At 34.6% G+C, this 23,887-nt stretch overlaps 5 protein-coding genes, 1 long non-coding RNA gene and 2 other non-coding genes across 12 annotated transcripts; 6 read left to right on the top strand and 2 right to left on the bottom strand.

Moving 5' to 3' along the window:
- Positions 1-810: 810 nt before the first annotated feature.
- On the bottom strand, positions 811-4,865 carry Mtpalpha (monolysocardiolipin acyltransferase Mtpalpha). 3 transcript variants are annotated; one of them, XM_089267458.1, is made up of 8 exons: positions 4,702-4,865; positions 4,489-4,615; positions 4,153-4,404; positions 3,631-4,065; positions 2,475-3,563; positions 1,379-1,499; positions 1,209-1,299; positions 811-1,111 (listed from the first exon to the last, which is right to left on the bottom strand). In XM_089267458.1, exons 2-8 carry the CDS (start codon positions 4,592-4,594, stop codon positions 911-913), a joined length of 2,295 nt encoding a protein of 764 aa, XP_089123584.1. In that variant the 5' UTR covers positions 4,595-4,615; positions 4,702-4,865; the 3' UTR covers positions 811-910. The 3 variants fall into 3 exon arrangements, with proteins under 3 accessions (XP_089123584.1, XP_015781517.1, XP_015781516.1); XM_015926031.3 differs by having other exon boundaries at positions 4,758-4,865; XM_015926030.3 differs by having other exon boundaries at positions 4,816-4,865.
- A 491-nt stretch (positions 4,866-5,356) lies between these two features.
- LOC112538623 (U5 spliceosomal RNA) lies at positions 5,357-5,473 on the bottom strand. The gene has a single exon (XR_003081861.1). It is a non-coding gene; the product is annotated as a U5 spliceosomal RNA (small nuclear RNA).
- A 470-nt stretch (positions 5,474-5,943) lies between these two features.
- LOC107359552 (uncharacterized) lies at positions 5,944-6,434 on the top strand. The gene is made up of 3 exons (XR_001568115.3): positions 5,944-6,025; positions 6,098-6,158; positions 6,223-6,434. It is a non-coding gene; the product is annotated as an uncharacterized LOC107359552 (long non-coding RNA).
- Positions 6,435-6,704: 270 nt separating this feature from the next.
- Pomp (proteasome maturation protein) lies at positions 6,705-7,452 on the top strand. The gene is made up of 4 exons (XM_015926041.3): positions 6,705-6,868; positions 6,930-6,990; positions 7,054-7,249; positions 7,325-7,452. Exons 1-4 carry the CDS (start codon positions 6,798-6,800, stop codon positions 7,393-7,395), a joined length of 399 nt encoding a protein of 132 aa, XP_015781527.1. The 5' UTR covers positions 6,705-6,797; the 3' UTR covers positions 7,396-7,452.
- Positions 7,453-8,849: 1,397 nt separating this feature from the next.
- Positions 8,850-8,922, top strand: TRNAR-ACG (transfer RNA arginine (anticodon ACG)). The gene has a single exon. It is a non-coding gene; the product is annotated as a tRNA-Arg (tRNA).
- Positions 8,923-9,208: 286 nt separating this feature from the next.
- LOC107359548 (palmitoyltransferase ZDHHC9) lies at positions 9,209-12,815 on the top strand. Its single transcript, XM_015926032.3, has 7 exons — positions 9,209-9,336; positions 9,681-10,561; positions 10,647-10,807; positions 10,869-11,006; positions 11,281-11,418; positions 11,486-11,747; positions 12,362-12,815. The coding sequence occupies exons 2-7, from the start codon at positions 9,723-9,725 to the stop codon at positions 12,465-12,467; spliced, it is 1,644 nt and encodes a 547-aa protein (XP_015781518.2). The 5' UTR covers positions 9,209-9,336; positions 9,681-9,722; the 3' UTR covers positions 12,468-12,815.
- A 514-nt stretch (positions 12,816-13,329) lies between these two features.
- LOC107359550 (COMM domain-containing protein 5) lies at positions 13,330-14,548 on the top strand. The gene is made up of 3 exons (XM_015926040.3): positions 13,330-13,522; positions 13,704-13,893; positions 13,972-14,548. The coding sequence occupies exons 1-3, from the start codon at positions 13,408-13,410 to the stop codon at positions 14,300-14,302; spliced, it is 636 nt and encodes a 211-aa protein (XP_015781526.2). The 5' UTR covers positions 13,330-13,407; the 3' UTR covers positions 14,303-14,548.
- A 195-nt stretch (positions 14,549-14,743) lies between these two features.
- Rexo5 (RNA exonuclease 5) lies at positions 14,744-22,065 on the top strand. Of its 3 annotated transcripts, none has more exons than XM_015926037.3 (4): positions 14,744-14,805; positions 20,245-20,328; positions 20,472-20,920; positions 20,987-22,065. In XM_015926037.3, exons 3-4 carry the CDS (start codon positions 20,588-20,590, stop codon positions 22,010-22,012), a joined length of 1,359 nt encoding a protein of 452 aa, XP_015781523.2. In that variant the 5' UTR covers positions 14,744-14,805; positions 20,245-20,328; positions 20,472-20,587; the 3' UTR covers positions 22,013-22,065. The 3 variants fall into 3 exon arrangements, with proteins under 3 accessions (XP_015781523.2, XP_015781521.2, XP_089123585.1); XM_015926035.3 differs by having other exon boundaries at positions 20,245-20,336; XM_089267459.1 differs by having other exon boundaries at positions 20,245-20,336; positions 20,429-20,920.
- The last annotated feature ends 1,822 nt before the right edge of the window (positions 22,066-23,887 follow it).

Genomic DNA, 23,887 nt, shown 5'->3' with positions numbered 1-23,887 from the left:
AGTGAGAGTTAATGAGAGAGTAAGAGAAGACGAGAAGATAAAAAGAGAGAGAGTCTGTGAGGTCTTTGACTGGAATCTGATGTTTACACTGAATTGATGGTTCGCTGGCCTAGGGAATTACCTCGAGGCTATGGTAATGAACCTTCACTTTTTTGTATCTTTAACCCCGGTCATCCTTTCATATTGACCTTTCATCTTGATTATTCCGCTTCTTTGGTTAGTATTCACTTTTTTCTCTCTCTCTTACCTATTTGCTCTCTGTTGACCACTGCTAACAGGTAACCACTAATTTATTTGACCAGAACCTCATCATCTTTACTTTTGTTGTTGACTCCAACAAAATTGACGAATCGATCACTTTAACTTGACTTATTTCTTCTCCTTTCGATAATTTAAATGATTAAAAGCTGTGATTAAATGGGTTGATTAGCCATAATGATTGAAAGACTAAAGATAATCGTTTATCAATAATAATTATAATCATCATAATTTCAATTTTACTTTCTCTTTTCCGAATGTCTACTATGTAATTAACTTGACTCAACCAACAGTGGAAAATGAAAGTGAAGACAGTTTTTTGGTTATCCTTTGATTTCAAGCAATTTAGCATTTATTACTTTTATAGCTGCGACTCTTGCAATTTATTGAAATAAAATAACAGAGCAATCATAATCACTTAAATGAAAAGAATCCGTTGATCAAAGTTTGGATTCATGAAAATATCATAAACTCACCTGCTCTTTTGAAACGTTGATTGAATTTTTCAGTTTACCGTTTTTTGGTACTCACAAGAAATGATAAGAATCTAAATTAAATACTAAATGTTTAATTGTTGTAAATAATTTTTACAGATAATAAAAATACCTTCATGATATTCATTTAATTGTAGAAAAAAGTGTGAAACAATTTATTATTTATGGAATCGAAGAGTTGGGTCTTTAGCGTGATCAAGTAACAATTGACAAGGAGCAAATTCAGGACCATAAGCATTCTGGAATGTTTCCATCAATGATACAAGTCGTCCAGCTCCATAATGATCAACGAAACGGAATGGTCCACCATGGAAAGGAGGGAATCCAAGTCCAAATACGGCACCGACATCACCTTCCAGCTAAAATCACAGAAAGATAAATATAATACAAATGAATTAACAAATTTGTAAATAAATATTACATAAATAAGAAATAACATTTATTTCAATAACTCACAGGATTATGAAGAACACCTTCTTGTAAACACAGAATGGCTTCGTTTACCATACGAACAATTAGTCTCATTTGAATTTGTTCATCGGTATTTCTAATGAAGAGAAAGAATGAAAAACAATTAGAGAAGTAAATACTTAATTCGTCAAAAATAACGACAATTTTCAACTTACTCTAATTTTGGCGTGAGTGAATGACGCTTGAGAATCGCCAAGGCTTCAGGATTCATTTGTCTAGGTGAACCTTTTTTAGCGGAATTGTCATAGATGTACCATCCTTTACCAGCTTTGCGACCTGAATAGCAATTAGAATAGTATTTAATTTAAGTTAGTAAGGGCAACAATTAATTGATTAGCAGAAAAATATAAGTTATAGATCGAATAGACCAAACTCTGGTATTCTTGTTTGTCAAGGTAAGATCCAATCGAGATAAATTTTCACAATTCATCATCCAAGTTGACAGAGAAATAATCAGAGATTAAATCAAATGCTAAGCAAATCAAAGCTAATAAACCGGTTCTATTTGCAGAGGTTGTCAATGTGTAACTTAATATTGACCAATGGTCATTCTTCAAGTTTGGTCTTTGACCCAGCGAAAAATTACGCAGTTGTCCGAACTACCTTACTAGATCTTGATTTAAAAACTTGGAAAGTTGTTCATCAATTTTGAAGGCTTCGACAGCTTTTATCTACCACTTTGGATATTGCTGAGAGATAAAAGTCAAACTTAAATGTTTTTTTTGAGTCAAGAATTAACTTGATTATTTAAAAAAATCCATAAACAAAAAATAAAAGATCAAAATCTATGGGAAAAGTAAAATTACACTGACTCTGTCATGGGTGATTATCAACTGATGACTTTGGAAATACAAATCTGGTTATCTAAAGATACAAAGAATAACTGACAAAATTGATAAAACGAAAGACAATGTTTTACATGACTAACTTAAGAGTTTGTCATTGCATAGTTTAGACTGAAACTAGAGATTACTCAAGTTCAATTGACGATTTTTAGATGTTTTTTGCTGTTTCAATTGTGAAAGTTATTAAAATCACATTGCAATTACCCTATCTTTGATAAACAACATAAAATGTAATAACAATCCAAAGGTTGTTATTTAATCATGATAAAAAGTCTAGCGCACCTAAAGAGTACTCTTGAAGAGGTTGATTGAAAATGAACTTTGGCCAATAAATACTATAATAGGATAATGCAGAATAGGCTATTTGTTGATAAAAACTATAATTTAATGAATTAATTATATTTACCGTAGAAGCCTGAGGCCATAATAGCATCTCCCAATTCACGAGTTCCACCAGCGATTCGTTCTTTGAAAATACCTTCCAAGTAAACGCCAATATGTGCACCAACATCCATACCCACTTCATCTAGAAGAGTAGCAGTTCCGACAGGCCATCCATAGGCTTTAGATAATTTGTCGAGTTTAGTTGGCTCAACACCTTCTTGAAGAAGTCGGAAAGCCTCAGACATGGTGAAGGAGAGAATTCGTGTTGTATAAAATCCTGGACCATCTTTTACAACAATGACGACTTTTCCTTGTTTTAAACCGACTTGAACAGCTTGAGAAGCAGCTTCTTTGCTTGTCTTGTCTGTGGTAATAATCTCTAAAAGTTGCATTTTATCAACTGGTGAAAAATAATGCATTCCTACAACGTTTTCTGGTCGTTGAGAAGCTTCGGCGATTTGTGCAATTGGTAACGCTGATGTATTAGATGCAAATATACAATCAGGTCGAACATACTTCTCGACTTCCTTGACGACGGCGTGTTTTACTTTTATATCCTCAAATACAGCTTCAATGACAATATCTGAATTGGCTATGTCAGCATAGTTCAATGTTGGGTTTAGTCGTGAAAGATAAACGTCCTTTTCAGATTGAGTGATCTTTTTCTTTTTAAGATAGCCACCATAAATTTTTTGAATTTGTTGATCACCTCTGGTTAATCCGTTGGCATTCATATCTTTTAATACAACATCATATCCCTTATCTAATGATACAGCAGCAATTCCTGCACCCATTAAACCTGCACCGAGTACGCTTATTGTTTTAGGTTCTCTAGCTGGTTTACCAAATCTATTTTTTTTACAGAGAGTTTGACCTCTAAAAAGACCAATTAAAGATTTTGAGTGTGGGGTTTGAGATAGTTCACCGAAACCTCGTCTTTCAGCTTCAAGTCCAGCTTGTTCACCTCTTTCTAATCCAGTTTTTACAACATCAAGTATCTTAAGGGGAGCTGGGTAAAGTCCTTGTGTTTGCTTCATCACTCCTTGCTTAGCTTTTGCAAAAACAAGATTATCACGAACCCATTGATTTTTGAAAAGTAGAGCTTGAATTCCTAAATGAAAAAGAGCATTTGTAGATTACAGAGATAGAAAGATATTAAATCTTAATCAAACACTTACTCTCCGGTAAAGGTCTTGTACGATTGGTAGTTAATTTTCCTTTAGCTAACTGTTCAGCGATTTGAACAGCAACTTCTTCTAAGTATTCTAAAGTTAGACTTTCAGGAGATTTTATACCAGGACCTAATGGATTTACAGTAAGATCGACTAAACCCAATTTCTTTGCTTTATCAGCACGCACTTGCTTTCCTGTTAACATCATTGTTAAGGCCTCTGGAAGGCTTATCAAAGCAGGGAGACGCTGAGTTCCAGTTGCTCCTGGTAATAAGCCCAACATAACTTCAGGAAGGCCTAATACAGTCTTTTTATCTTTAACTGCAATTCGGTAGTGACAGTTCATTGCTACTTCTAAACCACCACCAAGACATTGGCCCATTATAGCAGCGACGATGGGTTTAGAGCTTGATCTGAGTCGTAAAAGCATTTCTTGGCCACCTAAGTTCAAAAGAAAGATCAAGATATGAGAGGGAGTTCAACAGATGCAAAGGAAATAGCAGAAAATAAATTGGAATATGGGCTTACCTCGGGCAAGGGTCTCGGCTTCACCAGCTGATTTACATTTTTCTAGCATGCCAATATCAGCTCCAACAATGAAATTTGAGGGTTTACCAGAGATTAAGACACCCGCTATAATACTTGAATCGGTCAGAAGTCGATCTAGATGAACTTTCATTTCACTGGTTAGACCTTCTGAAAGGCTATTGACTTTTTCTTTTGGGTCACTAAATTTAACAACAGCAACACCATTTCTAACATCACAGGTAACGTAGTTCCCTTTAAATACATGAAAAAGGAAAAATAGATATCAAAACAGGAGAATATTGAGATCATAATGAGAAAATCGGTCAATTTGTTTACCATCACTTGTAGATGTAAAGTGCCGTCCAAAAGAGTAGTATGAACCAGGAAGTCTTGATAAAGTAGGGCGCAACGTCCCTAATATATTCAACCTAGCAATATTCATTATTACAGATGGAAAGTGATCCTGAAAAAAACAAAGAAAAAGAATAGAATTAAGAAAACCAACAGAAAAATGTTAATTGAAGTTGCAAAAAAGGAAACTTGGTATACACATAGAGATACCCAAAATGCGGATGGTAACCAAAAATGACTGAAGAGCAACTCACTCAATGCAAAGGTGATGGACAATATGTAAATTTATTTAATTTAATAAACACTACTTACACTTAATTAACAGGAAAAGTTTTAAGGCTGATATGATGTTGAAAAGAGTAGACTATGAACTAAACAATTATCATGGTTTACACCACAAGCACAAAGTTATTCCCTAATCTATCGGTTGTAAGAATAGACAAGATAAGCTATTGCTACGCTAGTTGCTGTAAGAATTGCAAACAAGATTCTTCTCATTGATTACTCCGCTATCAACAAATCAATTGAAAGATTGAATGGCAAGGATAAATGAACACACCAGGAAAAACACCGTCAGCTCATTCCTCTTAAAGTGTCAACTTGCTGAGTCGAAATTCAAGCTCATGAGTATTATCGTACTTAATTAGATTAATTAGGAATTAACTTGTTCAAATTAATCTAGTTTACTCATGTTACTGATTTAAGCTGAAATAGGGATAAAGTCAGCCGCGAAATCTCGTATCTTTGAAAGCCAAGTTAGACTTTGAATCAAAGATTAAGAGAAACGAGCTGATTGAGGTTCGTTTAACCCTTACTCATGATTGGGTGTGCTTCTGTTTTTGGATTAATAATAACCCCCCAGAGGGGGGTGCAAAAATTCGCTAAAGGCTCATATTGTGTGTCACCCTCCACGGTAATCTTTAGTAAAAGGCGAAAGATTAATACGTTAACTGAAGGGAGACCAGAGCTTAGTTAGACCAAGTTTTGACTCGCTTTATACACAGCTTCAGAGATACAAGGAGAACAGTATGTACAATTAGATTATTTTATTAGCTGAACCCATTAAAAAATTAATTTTTATTGTTTTAAATCATAATCAGTATAGTTTATTACTAATTATTTTTCGTTTGGATTTAACAAGATTCATGTATTAAAATCAATTTAACAATTTAAATCTGTGATTGAACAAAAAACATAAAGCTCTCGGAGTAGTGATGCTGTCAAGACAACGAAGTGCGGCATAATTTGAACTATTATTTTCAAGAATGTGCATTTTGAAAATTAAAAAAGGTTTATTTGTTTTTCAATAAGTGATTTCATTGTTGATTAATTATGATCATTCGTAAGATCAGTTGCTATATGTGATGAAATAGCATTGAGTTATGTCCTGACTAAAAAGTATATTCTCGTTTATTCTATTATTATTCCAATAAATCCATTGACTGTCCACCATGGCTTCATCTTCTGAATCTGAAAATAGAGGACGTTTAATCAATCGCTGAAATAATTTGATTCTAGACAGGTAAGTTTGTTACATAATGTTTCTGTAATAACCAAATTCTATTCATTTCTGTTGTTTTTTATCTCATTCTAGATTTGAAAATGATTCACAAGCTAAAATATCGAAACATCCATTGATGGCCTCTGAAGCCTCGGTAAGTATTAAAAGATATACTCAAGTTGTTTGACCTAATCAATACTTTCTCGTTTTATTATTAGAGCATGAGAAGAGTAGAGATTGATGATGGAATGGAAAGCTGCTTCCAACGTTGGACATTTACCATTTCTTACTACCTCAAATGCTATGCTTGAAACTTTAAACGGTCAAGATTTAAAATTTGAACACGAAGACATGTCAATGGTATAACAATCTAACAGTAATATAATACTAATATGGACATTAAAAAATAAAACACTAAAAAATTATCTTACACGATCTTACGATGTATTGTATTTTATTATATACAATTAAAATAGCAATACGGTTAGATCAAGCATTTTTCTTTCTTATTAGATAGCGTATAGTTAAATATGTGGAAAATAATAATCTGTAAAACTCTGAAATATTTATAACATGAGTTTGATTGAATTTGAAACCGAAAAAATAATTTTCATTCAAACTGTGAAAATAAGTTAGTTTCTGTTAAAATAGACACAAGAGGGCTATTGTTAGAGAAATTGCTGTATTTCGTATGTTTTTTTGAATTTGTTGAGTCAGTCCGGTTATTATTTCAACTTGTGCTTCTTTTGATTAATTATACTTTGATTTTCTTTGATAGAATTAATTGTCAACCATGGCTTCATCTTCTAAATCTGGGAATAGTACACGTTTAATCAATCCTGAAAGAAATTTGATTTTAGATGGGTAAGTTTGTTATAATAACCAAAATGTATTTTATTCATTTTTGATGTTTTTTTCACTCTAGATTTGAAAATGATTCACAAGCTAAAATATCGAAACATCCATTAATGGCCTCTGAAGCCTCGGTAAGTACTTGAAGATATACTCTAATTGTTTGACCTAATCAATATTTTCTTGTTTTATTATAGTATGAGAAAAATAGAGAACAACTGAGTTATTCTATTCTTCAATCAAATCAAGGTGTCCAGGCTCCATTGAAATTGATGATGGAAAGGAAAGCAGCTTCCCAAGTCGGACATTTACCTTTTCTTTCAAGCTCAAATGCTATGCTTGAAACTTTAAAAGGCCAAGATATGAACTTTGGCCCCGAAGACATGTATAATGGTAAGTGAATTGAACAACTTCAGACATTTTTACAATATAATTAATTGTTTGTTTATTTTTATTTGATTTTTCCAGAATTTCTGTCGGATAAAGAACTTATGGGTACTCCTCATCTTGTTATGGAACGTCATTTGAATATTTTGTAATGTTCAGCACATGGTTAATATTGATGTGAAATAAAAATGCAGTAATATTGGTTTAAACTCGCTCTTGTCTTGCATCAATTCCTTTTGCATTCTACCCTTTACATTATGTATTCAATGGCAAAACAAAGTTTTTTAATAAACCAGTTTATGGTCAAGTTTATAATCATAATCCATCTCAACTAGTGATACAACAGAAATCTGTGATGTCCTTTTAATTCACTCAATCTGGTTGTTTCGCTCATTTTAAAGATTGGTTGACCAATCAAGAAAATAAATATGAAGGAAGGAAACATAAAGTACCGTATGCAGAAATAGAAGAGAAATTTTTAACATAGTAAAAGACAGGCAAAATCACTTTTTCAAAACAGGTAAAAGTCAACCTCTCGTCCAGATCTTTTTTATTATGTCAATAGAGATATTTACATAATTTGGCGTGTCTAACGACTAATTATTTCTTAGTTTTGTCATTTCTTTAGTATGGATTAAGTTGATCGACCCAGTTGCCTTCAAGTGCACTTTAATGCAATGACTTTTGGCATAGATGCGTTAGATCTATTAAACCTGCGACCTCGATTTTCTCGAAAACTGTTGATCAGAGAAATTTTAAATAGCACTATTGGACTCAGTTTGCATGCACCTACAAACCTACAAAGTTATAACTCTTAATTCGAATTGAAATTTTTTGCGAATACCTCTGTCCATTTTGATTTTGGTAAATTCTAGTTTTTGATGAAAACAGTTTTTGTCTTTTTTTGTCAAAATAGTGTGAAAGTCCCGGTCAATTGTTAGAAAAAATTTGAAAAATAATAATTGGATTAGTAGCTTGAGTTAAAGTTGTAAAAGGATTGGACTCTCTGTTTGTTTTAAAGCTTAAATTGGCGAGTTCACAGGGACCGAGTCTACTCCATGATTTTTGGATTCATTATCATTTCACAGTCTTTCATGAAGAGATAATTTTCAATCCAGTAACTCTGCTCGTTGTCGTCGGCAAGACTCTTTCTGTCTATCATTCTGATGATAACTAGCCATGGATTTACTGAATCTTTTAGAAGTTGCTTTTTCTCGTATTCTTCATTCTTTTCTCTCACTGCGTTTCGATAACATCGTTTTCCATTTTACTGAAAAGTTCATTTTGTTATTGCAATAATTTTAATGTTTACAACTGATTTTGTTATTCATTTTTGGATACATAAAGAAGTCGGGCAAATTGAGGTATTTAAATAATTTGTCGTGTCTAACGATTAATTATTTCTCTGTTTTTTCTTTCTTTTAGTATGGCCAGAGTTGATCTACCCAGTTGCCTTCAAGTGCACTTCAATGCGATGGCTTTTGGCATAAATGCGTGAAAACTGGCCATTACATCACCTGGAGTTCTGAGTTCATTTGGCCTCCACGCGACTTTTGGACCATCATGTCTTTAATTGTTGGCCCATTGGGCTTTACCCCCAAGACTTGATCTTGTGGCCCAATGGATAAGGCGCCTGACTACGGATCAGGAGATTCCAGGTTCGAATCCTGGCAAGATCGAAGTAATTTTATGCAATAATTGCAGGTATGATAAATCTGTGGTACCTGACTTGCTTTAGGATCAAATTGGATGAATAAGACTGTTGCTGTTTTGATAGATTTTTGATGCTTATTGTTGGAATTATTGATTCATCAAATTGTTTATGAATCGTAAAAAACAAAAAAAAGATTAAGATGAAAAAACAGGTATCTTCTGTTAAAGAGTGAAAGAAAGAGAGAGAGAGGCTTGGTCTTTGCGTCTTTAGATTTCATATTGAGACATCTCGCTTGAAGTCATCATTTTTCATCTTCTTTGGCTTAGCAGTTGTTGTGATCTACTAGTTTGATTCAACAAATTTGGCTATTTGGATCATTATGCTTTCATGACCAACACCATTCTGATTAATACGCCAACAATGAGCTTATTTCATTGAGGTAATTTCTCATTACTGTGACCATTTTCCCCATTCATTTCTATGCCATTTCTCTCCTTGCTTATCTTTCTATCCCTCCTCCTTATCTTTCTGGTTTTCTCTTCCTTTCTCTGTGTTTTTCAGGTTACCTTGTTTACAGTGATTTGTGTTGATATTTGATAAATATTAAACCAAATTCTCACTATATCCATACGTCTATCTTTGAAATTATCTTTGTTTTACTGAATCTTGCCCGTCCTAATTACCATTTCCATTGTAAACATTAAATTTCCTTTAAGTGTCTCTTATCTGAGTCAATGTTTCTAAGCTGTGAAATCATGCCTTCTTTATTTTCATTTTGCCCAGGCTGTAAAGTGATATACGCCCTAGCATTGATTGGGGTTAACCATGAACATTGCCAATGATAATAGCGGATCTGTGATAGATAAAGACCATCGAAGCCATCGGAACCACAGTAACCGGCCTACTCAATACAGCAGCCATTATCGTAGTCATTTGATCGGGCCTTTTGGTTCATACGCTTATCCATACCCTTCCCCGACATACCCTTGTTCATCATCATACTCAACTGGTCCAACTGGCACTAACGGTGCTGGTGATGGTGGAGGTGGCGGTTGTGGCAGTCAAGGAACTGGTGGCCATCATCATTCGCATCATCATTCTCATCATCACTCATCTTCATCAGTCAATCCTGGTGGACCATCCACCGCTTTCTATGGTCTGAACTCATTAAGAGAACCTCATAAATCGTACAATTATCCTCATCAATTACATTACCTTCACCCACAAGAATTCCATCATCAACTATCTAATCCGGGGCAAATCCCAGCACATTCCTACGGACCTAATAGGTATCAACCACAACAACCTCAGTCAACTCAACAACCTCATCATTCACATAATTATTCCTCTCGGGTTTGCTCCAGTGGTGGTGGAGTTGGAAGCGGTGTTAGAGATACATCAACAAATTATCCAACAATATCTTCAGGCACTATCGGCCTTCACTCAACCCATTTTTCTCGTGACTACGAAGACCGTAAAATGAGGGAAGGAACTTCTAGCTATGGAAAAAAAAGTGGACACAAGAGAAAAAAAAGATGGCAAATATTCCCCGGACGCAATAGGTTTTTCTGTGATGGTAAAATTATGATGGCTAAAGAAATGGGAATCTTCTGTTTTACAATTCTAGTTCTTGTGTCAACATGTACACTTTTCTTTATCTTCGAGTATGTTTCTTATTTTTAGTCCTCATCCACGTTTGCCTGAACATTCAATTAATTTATATTTTGCTCTTTCTCTTCATCTATTTAGCTGTCCTTTCCTGGCACGAGAAATTAGTCCAGTCATTCCAGTAGTTGGAGGACTATTGTTTATATTTGTCCTCTCTACCTTATTAAGAACCAGTTTCAGTGATCCTGGTGTTATCCCAAGAGCCTCAGCTGAAGAGGCTGCTTATATCGAGAAACAAATAGGTATTTTCTAGCTGGATCATTGCCTTTTCATGTATTAACATTCTTTCATTATTTTATTTAGAATTACCAAATCGCCCTCCTCCTAGGACGAAAGAAGTCAGTATAAACAATCAGCTGATTAAGTTGAAGTATTGTTTCACTTGTAAAATCTTTAGACCGCCAAGAGCATCTCATTGTAGTTTATGTGACAACTGTGTTGGTAAGTTTCTCATCCTCCATTAAATTTTCTTATAGATTGTTGGCTGGCAGATATGTTTTAAAATTAGCATATGAAAATTAACATTCAATCTTTTCGAGTTGCTTGAAAAAAGCTGCATACAATGACAGAGCTGAAACTAGTAGAAAAATCAATCATTTTAAATCTATTTTTATTTTTTTTTGTCAAGTTCAAGCTTGCATTGAGCTTGGCATTTTTAAAACTATCCCTTCGTCCTTTTAACAATTATTTTAATTTATTCTTTTCCTTATTTTAGAACGGTTTGATCATCACTGCCCGTGGGTTGGTAACTGTGTTGGTAAAAGGAACTATCGATATTTTTACATGTTCATTGTTTCCTTGGCATCTCTTATAGTTTTTGTTTTCGCTTGTGTCATAGTCCATATCATTTTATGTAAGTTCAATATTTCAAATCGGATCCCTAAGATCATTAATTAATCCTTATCTTTTTTATTTGGCAGTGGCAAAGAATGACAATTTCTTGGAAGCGGTCAAAAAATCACCATTCAGTGTTTATGAAGGAGTAGTATGTTTCCTATCTGTTTGGTCGATTCTTGGTCTTGCTGGTTTCCATACTTACTTGGCTAGCTCCAATCAAACTACCAATGAAGATATTAAAGGCTCTTTTTCTTACAAAAAAGGATCTGGCATCAAAAACCCTTACTCAAAAGGCAGTATTATAGCCAATTGTTGTGATGTTATTTGTGGGCCTGTTATGCCTAGGTAAGTCGATAAATGTCAATGCCTTTTGTACCTCCTTTCATTTCATCGATGACCATGCAGTAGCTTTTATTTCAGTTATATATTTTTATAATATAAATCAGTTAATCTTGACTTGATAAGTGTTCTTATTGGTATTCATGACACATCTTTTCAAATAATGTTTTTTACTTTAATTTGTTTACATCTCCTCTCTTCATTCCGCAATTGGTTTTGAATCATTTTATCTGCGGTCTGTTTGTTACAGATTGCTTGCGGATGCAAAAGGTTTCGCAATTTAAAACTATAAACTTTCTTACTATTGAAAGGGTTATTTAAAAAGTAATTTTGTATAAAAATTAGTAAGAATATTTTTTACCTTTTCTTTTTTTTATTTGATCAAAATTTGACTCTTTTCATTGTCAATTTACAAATCATCATTAATCTTAAAATAATAGTTTATTTGTTAATATTCGCCAAATTATAGTACGTATTGAACACACATTAAATAGAGCAGTGAATGTATTGAAAATGTTTTCACTATTTGTCAGATCTTATTGTTCCTCTTCTGTCATCCTATTATCACTCAAACACACAATTCAAAAAATTCATGTTTTTTCTTTCATTTTGTTATTTAGCCTTATCGCTCGACGAGCATATTTAGATGAATCCGATGAACCAGATGATAAAAACGCTTCACCGCCTTCGCCTGTAACCACTAAAAATAAAAGTTCGAACGTGTAAATTTAACCAAATCACTCATCATATTGGAGATATCATCTTTGTTATATCCAAGTTTGTGTAAATCTCACCAGTGCAGAGGCCATCAATGAAAAGAAAATTTTTTGTATTGTAAAATTTGACCTGAAAATACGACCATCTTCAAAACCACAATCAGTTTCATCGTAAAACTGAGACTCAAAATAATTACAAGAATCTGAAATAATCATTCGAAAGTAAAAAAGTAAATATACAATTCAATAATTTGCTTAGGTTCATCATTTTCATGTCTTTGAAGTGGTTCTTTTTTTAATTTCAAAAATATGTAATGTTTACTAAATTTTTAATGCAATGGATGTTTAAATACGTTTATTATCTTACGTTATTTTTATTTATCGGTCGGATTATCTGATTAATTGCCATCGTAACTTTCGCTAAGGACTAATGGCCTCATAAACTAATGACAACAACATATGGGACAAAAAAGTCTCATAAGAGTGAAACTGACAACTGTTAATTCTCTAACATCTCTGGAGGTATTCATAGCCATTTGCATTGGTACAGCATAGAAAAAATGTTTGTGTGATTTCACGCATTATTCTGGGAACGAATGAATAATTATGTGCTTTTCAATCTCAAAATCCAGTCAACTAATCAATTTTAGATCTGATCTGAGGCTATTTTTTGGCACTCATTTGTTTGCGAATATTGAAAGTTGTAATAATCTTTAGCATCATAAAATTTTTAGACTAGTGGTTGAAATAATCAATCGAAAATATATGATTTATCTATGCAATTCCGGAGTTGAGAAATTAATCTAATTGTAGATCAAATTTAAGAATTGTATCGATTGTTAGATCGATCAATCGCAATACTTTGACAAGCAGTTGGATATTTATTGAACAGCAGTTCAAATTGTTTACTTTTTGTTTGGTAAATATCTTTTAGACTTTTAAAAGCAAACATGTCTAATTTTGATTTACCTTTGCTGAGAAACCGTGAAACAGCTAAATGTGTAAGAAATTCATTAAAATCAGCTCAACAGTTATCCCAATCTTCATTTCAACAATTAATCAAAGGTAAAGATCACTTGTTTACAAATATCCTTGCTACGCCCATATTACTAGTCGCTAATAATGAGATGTAATTCTTAAATCATTACAGGAATCCTTAGTCCTATGCTCTTATCCTTCAGTTGCTCATATTTTAACATTTTTTCGTAATTATTAATTTTCCTTTCATCTCTATTTTTCTTAACAGCTGTTATTGACTACCTTTGCACTGGGTCTCCTCTAGATGAAAACCTTCCTGTCCTTTCAGAATTAAATCTCCAAAATACCGAATCTAAGTTATTAGTCCAGAATCTGGTAATTTTGGTCAGAAATTGTATGCGATATCGCTCAACGAATCGACAAATAAGTTTAACTGACATTTTGAGTGAAGAGTTGAGGTAAGTTTATGGTGATTATGGTTTGTAACCGAAACACTTTCTTATTCGCAAATTGATTTAAATATTTTTTTATTTCAGGATTCCGTCAAAATTGAGCCAAATAATTCAAAACGAGATCGATTCTGCTAAAATGACTGCTACTATTCCTTATGGGCCCAAGTTGCCAACTTGTACATCTATTAAATGGCGAATCGATGTTGTAATTTCCAGTAGTTCTTTGTCAAAGGTTTTGGAGCCATTGATTATATTTGAAATTCATACTGACTCTGGCGAAAAATTAAGATTTGATTGTAGTTTGACCAAATTTAACCAGCTCCGACTAGCTGTGGCTTCATCTTTATCAGAATTACATAGACTAGAAGAGAAGAAAAAATTGTACCCTTCATTGAGAGCAAACTCAATCAGATAGACGGTTTTAAAACATCGTTTCATCATCCATCTATCATCGGATCCCAATTTGATGCAGGATAAATAATATAATACTCGGACTGATATTACTCAGTTATTGAGAAGTCTTTGTTATTACACTGGATAATGGTCATCGTTGGCCATTGATAGAGTTGAACGTCTAATATTAATAATATATTGGATATTTTGTTTACCTTTTGACCCACAGAAGATGAAAATTAATAAAAATTTAACACATTTTTGGAAATCTGTTGTAACTCACCTCCTCGCAAAATTTAAAGAACAAAATTATTTAAATCCGTCAAACTTGTTGGATTATGACTAACCTTTAAAATACAAGTTTTACTTTGCTAGCTTCCATGAAAAAAGTTTGCAGTAAAAGGTACAAGATTAGTTTTAAAGGAGAAGGATAGATGTCTCTATATAATTTTTATCCAATTGATTTCCTACTTTCCACAGTATTGTTTACATAATTGTTAATCGGATCAGCGTTTAAGTGATTAAGTAAGTAAATTGCTATAATTTGTTTTATTTTTTTCTGAATCAAGCTCTTCAGCTTCACAATAATTGTTTTCTTTTGTGACCGTTCACAACTGTTAACAGTCAAAAGAGGAAGATTTAACTTACTTTTCTATGGAGATGAACCAAAAGTGAAAAGTAAGAGAGAAAGGGGAGGGATCTTACTATTCTAAAACCTCTCGGTTTCGAGTGAAGAGTAAGAAGGAGAGAGGGCAGCACAAGGGATTGAAGAGGCAAAGTTGAAAGTTGAAGTCAAACTTTATTGATAATGTTAGAGAAAAGTTCGGAGTATATATGTCTCTCATGGGACATAGGAATATCAGGGTACAAATGGTTTAGTTAAATTCAGTATAAAAAATAATCATAATAAACATATAAATACAATGGTTGAAATGTGCGTAGTTAAAAGTATAATATTTCACGTTTACATTTACCGCTAGGGTTACCTGCTTTTGATTGGAAAGATACAATTGTAATGCATTGAGTTATATTGAAAAAGCCCTAGTGGCGAAGGTTGAAAGAGAGAGAGGAACATATGTTTTAAGTTTTTGTGCTTGGTTTGTTTTATTGAAGTTAATCATCATCACATTCGCCCACTGTAATTTGAGTTTGTTGTCTATCAACAAACTGCTTGAGCTGGGATGAATGAGCTTGAATTGGTGTTCCTGAAAGTGATTCCGAGATGATGTAGGTTACGTCCGTGATCTTCTTGATGACATAGTATGGACCTGTATACTTAGCTGTGACTTTAGTTTTGGATGGATGGTTAAATGGTACTTCCTTGAGTACTTTGGATCCAATCTCAAAGTTTGCGACGGGATGTTTAGCGTCATGTCTTTGTTTCCTTCTTTCTTGTTCCGTACGTGTCCTGGTCCGGGCTAATTCTCGTGCTTCCTGGAGATTGTTGGTTTGACCAGAGAAAGTCGGAGTTGGATCGGTTCCAAAGAAGAGATATGCAGGAGCATAACCAGTGATATCGTGTGGAGTGTTGTTGTAATCTGTGACAATCTTTGGTAAGAGCGTTGTCCATTTACGATGAGGATGATCTTGTAAAGCAGCTCTTACTTTGACCATCAAAGTTCCATTGATACGTTCGACAATACCGTTGGTTTGTGGATGATATGGAGTACTAAAGATATGCTTTATGTTGTGGCGTTTGAAAGCTTGTTTCAAGACTGTACTTTGGAAATTCTTGTGACAGTCAGTTAGAATAGCTTTGATACGAATACCAGCTTGGATAAGTTTGTCCAAGAGGGTTACTATGGATGCTGATGTGTTGGTGGTTGTGGGAAAGGCCCAAACATAACGTGAAAAGTGGTCTATGAAGACTTGAATGTACTTATGTCGAGTACTACCAGCTGCAGGTCCCATGACTATAGTATCGAGGCCGACGAGATCACCAGGTTCGAGATCAACTGAAGGGAGGATCATTTGACCAATACTTGGACGATGGGTTTGCTTGACAAGCTGGCATGAACGGCATGAATCGACATAAGCTTTGATGTCTGAGATCATATGAGGCCACCAATAGAAACGAGTAATAAGTTTTACAGTCTTGTTTTTCCCAGGGTGACTGTAATCGTCGTGAAAATGCTGTAAGACTTTATTACGGAGTGTTGGTGGAATGATTGCTCGAGTGGAACCACGGGTTTTCACGGTGACAATGCCATCCACTTTGAAAGATTGTTGGATATGAGAGAAGTCAGTGGTGGCTTGATGTTGTTTGATTTCATCAGCATCGATGAGGAAAGTAACTGGGGCTCTTGATAAGGCATCAACGTGTTGTTGAGAGACGCCAGCTCGATGAAATAGCTCATAGGATCGAGTAGAGAGCTTGATACTCCAGCGATAGAGTCTTCCTTTGGGTTTCTTGAGCGTGAGGAGCCATTTCAATGCACTATGATCAGTGATGACTTTAAATGGGAGGCTGAGATAAGCTTCGAAGTGATCAACAGCTTCCACAACTGCGAGGCATTCAAGTTCAAATGCGGTATAGTTGCCTTGGTGTTCATTGAGTGCTTTGGAAAAATAAGCGATTGGATGTTCAAGACCATGTTTGTCGGTTTGAACTAGCGTAGCTCCAATACCAATCTTTGAAGCGTCAGTGTAAAGGGTACACGGTTCATCCTTGTTGTAAATAGCGAGGACGGGTTCATTGATTAACTTGTTTTTGAGGATTTGAAAAGCGGTTTGATGTTCATCTTTCCAGTGGAAAGCGATGTTTTTACAGAGGAGCCTGGTTAATGGTTTAGAGATGGTTGAGAACTTGTCTATGAAGCGGCGGTAATAGTTTGCAAGTCCTAAGAATTGACGAACTTCCTTGACATTACTTGGAACAGGGAAATGTTCAACAGCTTTGACCTTTTGTTTGGATGGTCTAACTCCTTCTTCACTGATGATGTATCCAAGATAGTCAACTTCATTTTGCGCGAAGTCGCATTTAGACAGCTTTAGTTTGATGTTGTTGTCCTTGCAAAGGGTGAAGATCTTCTCTAAGAGTTGAAGATGTTCAGAGAAGGTTTTGCTGTAAATGATGATGTCGTCTAAGTAATTTATTGCGCCGTTGTAGAGTAAAGAACCAAGTACTCTTTGTAGAATTCTTTGAAAAGTTGCTGGGGCGTTTTTAAGACCAAATGGCATGACGAGCCATTCATAGTGTCCTTCATGAGTTACGAAAGCAGTTTTCTCGATGCTTTCTGGGTCCATCTCAATATGCCAATATCCCCATTTGACGTCAAGTGTCGAGAAGTACTTACTGCCTTGAAGACGATCAATGACATCATTGATCCGTGGCAGCGGCATCTTGTCATCTATGGTGAGGGCATTGAGACGACGGAAATCTATGCAGAGTCGTGTACCACCATCTTTCTTTGGTACACATGTGACTGGGAAGGCCCAAGGACTTTCACTATCACGAACCAATCCTTTTTCTTTGTATTCTTTAACTTGACGACTTATTTCATCAAGTTCGGCTTGAGGACGACGATAGGCCCTAAGTTGAATTGGAGGATGGTTAATAGTGGTAATCCGATGTTTGGCAACGGTGATGCGGCCAATGTCTGTTTCATTTTGGGCGAAGGCAGATTTATGTTTTTCGATGAGAGCGGCAAGTTGATCTTTCTCATGTGTTTCTCCTAACAGGGTTACTAATTCTTGAGTCTCTGGAGATCGAATGCTGACAGTCTTATCTTCTAGGTTAAGGTGAAGACCGAATTCGATACTGGTGTTGAGACCGATTAAGATTGGATAGCGGAAGTTGGAGATGATGTGATACTTGATCGTCTTGGTTGTTTTATGGATGGTAGTTGAGGCGAGAGTGTATCCAACACTCTTTGTTGAACCTTCTAATTGGTTGATGGTTATCTGTTGTTTATTGTTGATAGGAAGGTTGAGTCTTCTACATGTCTTTAGACTCATTATACTGATTGTACTACCGGTGTCAATGAAGGCTTCGACGGAAATACCTTCGATTGTTAGCGGGATATCGATGAATTTCAGTATTGGGGATATGTTTTTAGCGAAACATACGTCTCCGTGGTCATCTGGATGGAGTTCTTCCTCGGCAGTGTGGGTCGATGGTCGAGGTTGACTGGTTTGAGAACGATTAGGACATTCACGATGCCAATGGTTTTCCTTTTTACCAAGTCTTTCACAGTACCTACAGACTGGAGGACGGCGTTCAGCAGATTGACGAGGGCGGCTATTGTTATGTGGAGGTGCGGCGACCAATGTTTTAGCAGCGGGTTTCTTTGGTTGTTGCTTTGTTAGGAATTTTTCCTTTTGTTTGTAACGCATTTCGGTTTCAGTGGCTATTTCGAGCCAATCAGAGAGTGTACGAGGGCGTCCAGAGCTCATATGGAGAGTCCAAGCAAAGGGTAAACCAGAAGTTAGTTGAGAGATGACTTGATGTTCAGCCAATTTTGCTTCACGGAGGAGTTTTATCTTGCGGCGATAATACTCAGTCACTGTCTCTGTACGCTCAAGACGGATACGTTGAGCTTCGAGAAGTGGGTCCTTAAATTCAGAACCGAAGCGAGTGATCATTAAAGATTTGACAGCGTTCCAATCAACATGCTCTTCAGATGCGATTTCCTCGGCGTACCAACTTAGAGCTTCTTTGTCTAGGCTGTAGACTAAGTCTCTGATAAGGGTGTATGGATCGTTGGTGTTGATATGTCTTTCGTACAGGACTAACCAAGCTTGGATGCGGATGCCAGATGGTTCGCCCGTGTAACATTTGAGAACCTTCTTCTGTGGTAAGGTTATGTACTGCGTTGGTTGGTCGATAGTCGTGTCTAGTTGTGATGTAGTGGATAAACGGTTCCTATTTTGGTCTTGGAATCGAACTGCTGGTGTAGGCGGGAGGTATGGATTACGGATTAATGTTGGTAGACGACCATTTGGTTGGTTACCCAAGGGTGGATGGGCTGGTTGATTTGGATTTGTGATTGGGTTCGAGTCGAGGTTGTCTCTTTGGGCATCTGGATCTGTGGATATTTGATCAGAGAGGTTAGTATCCATATGATCATATGCCATTTTGTTCTCGGCTAAAGTTAAATGTTACCAGGTTAAATTAGACCACTAGATGGAGCAGAAGGACCAGCGGGAGTTTCAACAGCTTGAACTTGAGGAGTTATCAAAGAACGGAGGAAGCTGGGTCGGCAAACTGGTTTTAGGGGGGTTCTGTTCCACCAAAGGACAATTAGGCTGGAAAAGTCGGCTGATAGATGGAGACAAGAGATACGTCTGATGAAAAACAGGAGAAGAGATCCTGTCGACTGCGCCAAATGTGACCGTTCACAACTGTTAACAGTCAAAAGAGGAAGATTTAACTTACTTTTCTATGGAGATGAACCAAAAGTGAAAAGTAAGAGAGAAAGGGGAGGGATCTTACTATTCTAAAACCTCTCGGTTTCGAGTGAAGAGTAAGAAGGAGAGAGGGCAGCACAAGGGATTGAAGAGGCAAAGTTGAAAGTTGAAGTCAAACTTTATTGATAATGTTAGAGAAAAGTTCGGAGTATATATGTCTCTCATGGGACATAGGAATATCAGGGTACAAATGGTTTAGTTAAATTCAGTATAAAAAATAATCATAATAAACATATAAATACAATGGTTGAAATGTGCGTAGTTAAAAGTATAATATTTCACGTTTACATTTACCGCTAGGGTTACCTGCTTTTGATTGGAAAGATACAATTGTAATGCATTGAGTTATATTGAAAAAGCCCTAGTGGCGAAGGTTGAAAGAGAGAGAGGAACATATGTTTTAAGTTTTTGTGCTTGGTTTGTTTTATTGAAGTTAATCATCATCACACTTTATTTTCAATAATTTTCAATCTTTCTTTGATTGACAAATTTCTTCTCGCCATTTTTCATTACATGTGGTACATTATAAACAAAATGTAAACAATGAAACAAAAGGGACCGTTGAAAAAAATTAACTGCAGTTTCTGGTAGGTGACTGTAATTGTAATCGGATCAGTGTTTAAGGGATTAAGTATAATTGTAAGTATGTAAGTATGATTGCTAAAATATGTTTTATTTTTTCTCAATCTTTGGATCAATCAATCTCGAACAAACTTCGAAAAGATCTTTCTAATTTTAGTCTGTCTCTTTTGCTATTGCTCGTTATTTCATTGCATCACCAGCTGATTTTGTCTACAGTTTAACGTTATCAAAATCAAACCTATCAGTCGTGGTCTTACTCTTGATTTTGAGTAAATTTAATTCTTGACTGTGGACTAATTTTACCTAATAACATCAGATGGATAATCAGATGGAAATCATTGACAAAGAAAAGAGGAGAGAACAACAAAAATTGAATAAATTAAAGCCTAAATTCATTTTACTCATGAAAGGCTTCAACGCAAAAGGAGCTCACGATCTGAAGAATCGAGAGCAACAATTTTTAACTCTGGGCGACATGCAACAATTAATCCTAAGTTGCTTCCTTCCCGCGCCAAAACTTAATTTTAAACCAGAATGGTTTATATTACAGCGAGTGTTGAAAGCTGAGAAGGCTGCTGTTTTCCTGTTAGACTTTGATGCTGATGAGCTTCATTCAAAATTTTCTACTACATTTGACGAAATTGTCAGGGTATGTTCCACTTTCGTTCATTAATATTTTTCAATGTACTTAGCTAAATTTTTATTAATTTTACAGTTTGAAATATATCCCGATTGGTTGGACTATCTATTGACCATTAATTTATCCAAGAATCAGACCGCGAAACTTCGACAGCCAGATGGCACTATGAAAATCAAAACACAAAATACAAGGAAAATTGAAAGTGAAAACGAAGAACTGAACAGCAAGACTAAAAAATTTACAAAATTGGATTTGTTGCTATCTCCTGGTCAAATGCTAGAAGAATGCTATCAATTTCCTAAACCACTAAGCGACATTCGCCATACAATACGAAAAAGATATCTACCCGTGACAGAAAACTCGCCATTATTCGCTATAGATTGTGAAATGTGTTTAGCCGAAGGAAACGAAAGTGTTTTGACTCGAGTCAGCATAGTCGATGAAAATTATAACTTGGTTTTGGATACTCTTGTGAAACCAGAAGTTCCCATAAAGGACTATATTACCCGTTTCAGTGGGATCACGAAAGAAATGCTAGACCCAGTAGACATAACCTTATCCGATGTTAAAAAAATTTTAAAGAAAATAATTCCACGAGATGCAATTTTATGTGGCCAATCTTTGCAGAATGATCTGAAAGCTCTGAAAACATTCCATCCCTATTGTATTGATACAAGTGTTATTTATAATTTATCTGGATCTCGCGGATCGAAGCCTGGACTGAAAACATTATCGTCCATTTTTTTGGAAGAAAAAATTCAACAAGGAAAACGTGGTCATTGTTCAGTTGAAGATGCTAGGGCCACAATGAAATTAGTCAACCTTAAATTAAAGAATGGATTAATTTTTGCTGATCGCGTGTTGGACAATAGGATCAACTGGCAAACTCCTGTTGTATCTTTAAGTACCTTTTTCGAGCTACATGAAATTGATGTCAGAATTTATTACGACTACATTAATATGGATATGAGTGACAAATTTATCTCGGTGTTTAAACGAATGGATGGCTCTTTACTGTCTTCCATTTTCAGAATAGTTAATTCTGATAAGAAAATCTGTGTCATATTAACCAAGAATGGATACTGTTATATAAAAGTTTAAATATTTAATTTTCTTCGCCATTCATCATTAAATTATAATTCATTTTTGCAAAATTGTATTCAATTTTTCATGTTTTAAATTGTCACAATTAGCATCTTGAGTAATCCTGTTAAAAGGTTTCTCTTACTTTAAATCAAGGATAACAATATTTAGAAACAATTAACCGACAATCAAATATATAATCATAATATATGATCATTAACACAATCTTAAGCAACTTAATGATCCAATTGGTTGAAGCTAATTGAATTGAGAAATGAGTAGAAAAACAATTTAAAAATTCAACAGCAAAAAAAAGAGAAGCTCATTTTAAATGAATCAAATCATTTCTTGAATCAGATAAATATTAATAGAAAGGTTTAAATCATTGTTATCTTAATTGTAAAGACATGACTTGATTTCAATTGATTAACTCATTTAGTCAGATTGAAATCTGAGTCCATGAAAATGAGGAAAAAAACGCTGAACAAAATAGATTAAAGACGAAGAAAGAAAATGAAAAACGTTATTTGGCTCTTAATTATCTTTATCATCTTGATTATTATTACGATGATCAACATTTATCCACTTCTATTGTTATTTGCAGGTTAAACGTTATTTAACCAAAATGTCCATTCCATCTGAATCAACATCAATGGAAGTTAATCTCAATGAATTAACGTTGAAAACAATGTTACCTTGATCTTGATTCCAACCTTAATTAACGTATCAATTTGACCAACTGATTACCAAAATTGTATCCCAATATAAATCTCATAGCGAACCCAATTGAACCATTTATTGATATTTATTGATACAATTTCAATTGCATTTACAGACAAAGTTACCTTTTTTCAAGGTTAGTTGTTCAATCGGTAATTTTAAAGGTCAAGCAAATTTGCTTGGTCAATAATAATTTTGATTAAATCTATTCAACCAAAACGATGAAAAAAATCTCTCCAATCAACAATTTTTTCTCAACTCTTTTTCATGTTTCTCATTGAACAATATGGAACCAATTTGAAAGTGACTTTAATTAACTTGGACTAATCAATGGTCAGTCATTTCATTTTTAGACTGCAATTTTTGACTTCACTTTTGACTTGACTTTTGATTTTACTTTTGATTTTGCTTTTGATTTTGCTTTTGAAAAGTGTAAATTTTATTTACAAAATCAAGTTGAATCAGTATCAAATGGTAAATCAATGTTCATGAGACAATTTAATGATCATTAAGTGATCACCAATTGTAAGATTTGTTCATTGTACATATTAATGTTTAACCCATTGATTGACAAGAGCACTTTGGAATCAAATTTTCATGAAAAGTTATTTTTTTTTGTACTTTTCTTCTTCTTCAACTTGTTCTATTACTTTACTTGTGATTAATGATACAATAAAGTTGATTGTTACAAATGATTGTCCTTCAAAAATGTTCATTAAATGAATGATCAAAGTAAATGGGTTTGCATTTTGTTCAACTTGAACAAACTAAATTAATTGATAAAGATGAGGATTCTAATGGTTTCGCACAATACAAATTCAGGTGAAAGTTGATTGTTGACCATTTAGATTCATTGACAACCTTTAAAATGTCAACAAATGACCTGATAATGAATTTTAATTTCAAATTCACTTTAGTCAAGATGATAATTGAGTGACCTTTTTTAAAGGGGTTTCCAAGAGTGAGTAAAGAAGATCAACTTGAAATTGAGTAAAAAATTAAAGTATTGTTCAAGATTAATTTATTGATTAAGATCAATTCGCAACTGAATAGATTCACAGAGATAAACCTTTAATCTATTTCAAGTGACTACTTTTAATCCAAATAACCTTAATAAAAGGTTCCCAGATCGAGATTAAGCTTCAAGTTTCAATATTGAATGCGAAATGTTTA

This window comes from Tetranychus urticae, chromosome 2 (genome assembly GCF_039701765.1).
Source record: "Tetranychus urticae isolate SD_2017Ah chromosome 2, NJAU_TeUrti_SD_1.0, whole genome shotgun sequence".
Lineage (NCBI taxonomy): Eukaryota > Metazoa > Arthropoda > Arachnida > Trombidiformes > Tetranychidae > Tetranychus > Tetranychus urticae.
The sequence above is the reverse complement of the archived record's forward strand: the minus strand, read 5'-3'. Positions and strand labels throughout refer to the sequence as shown.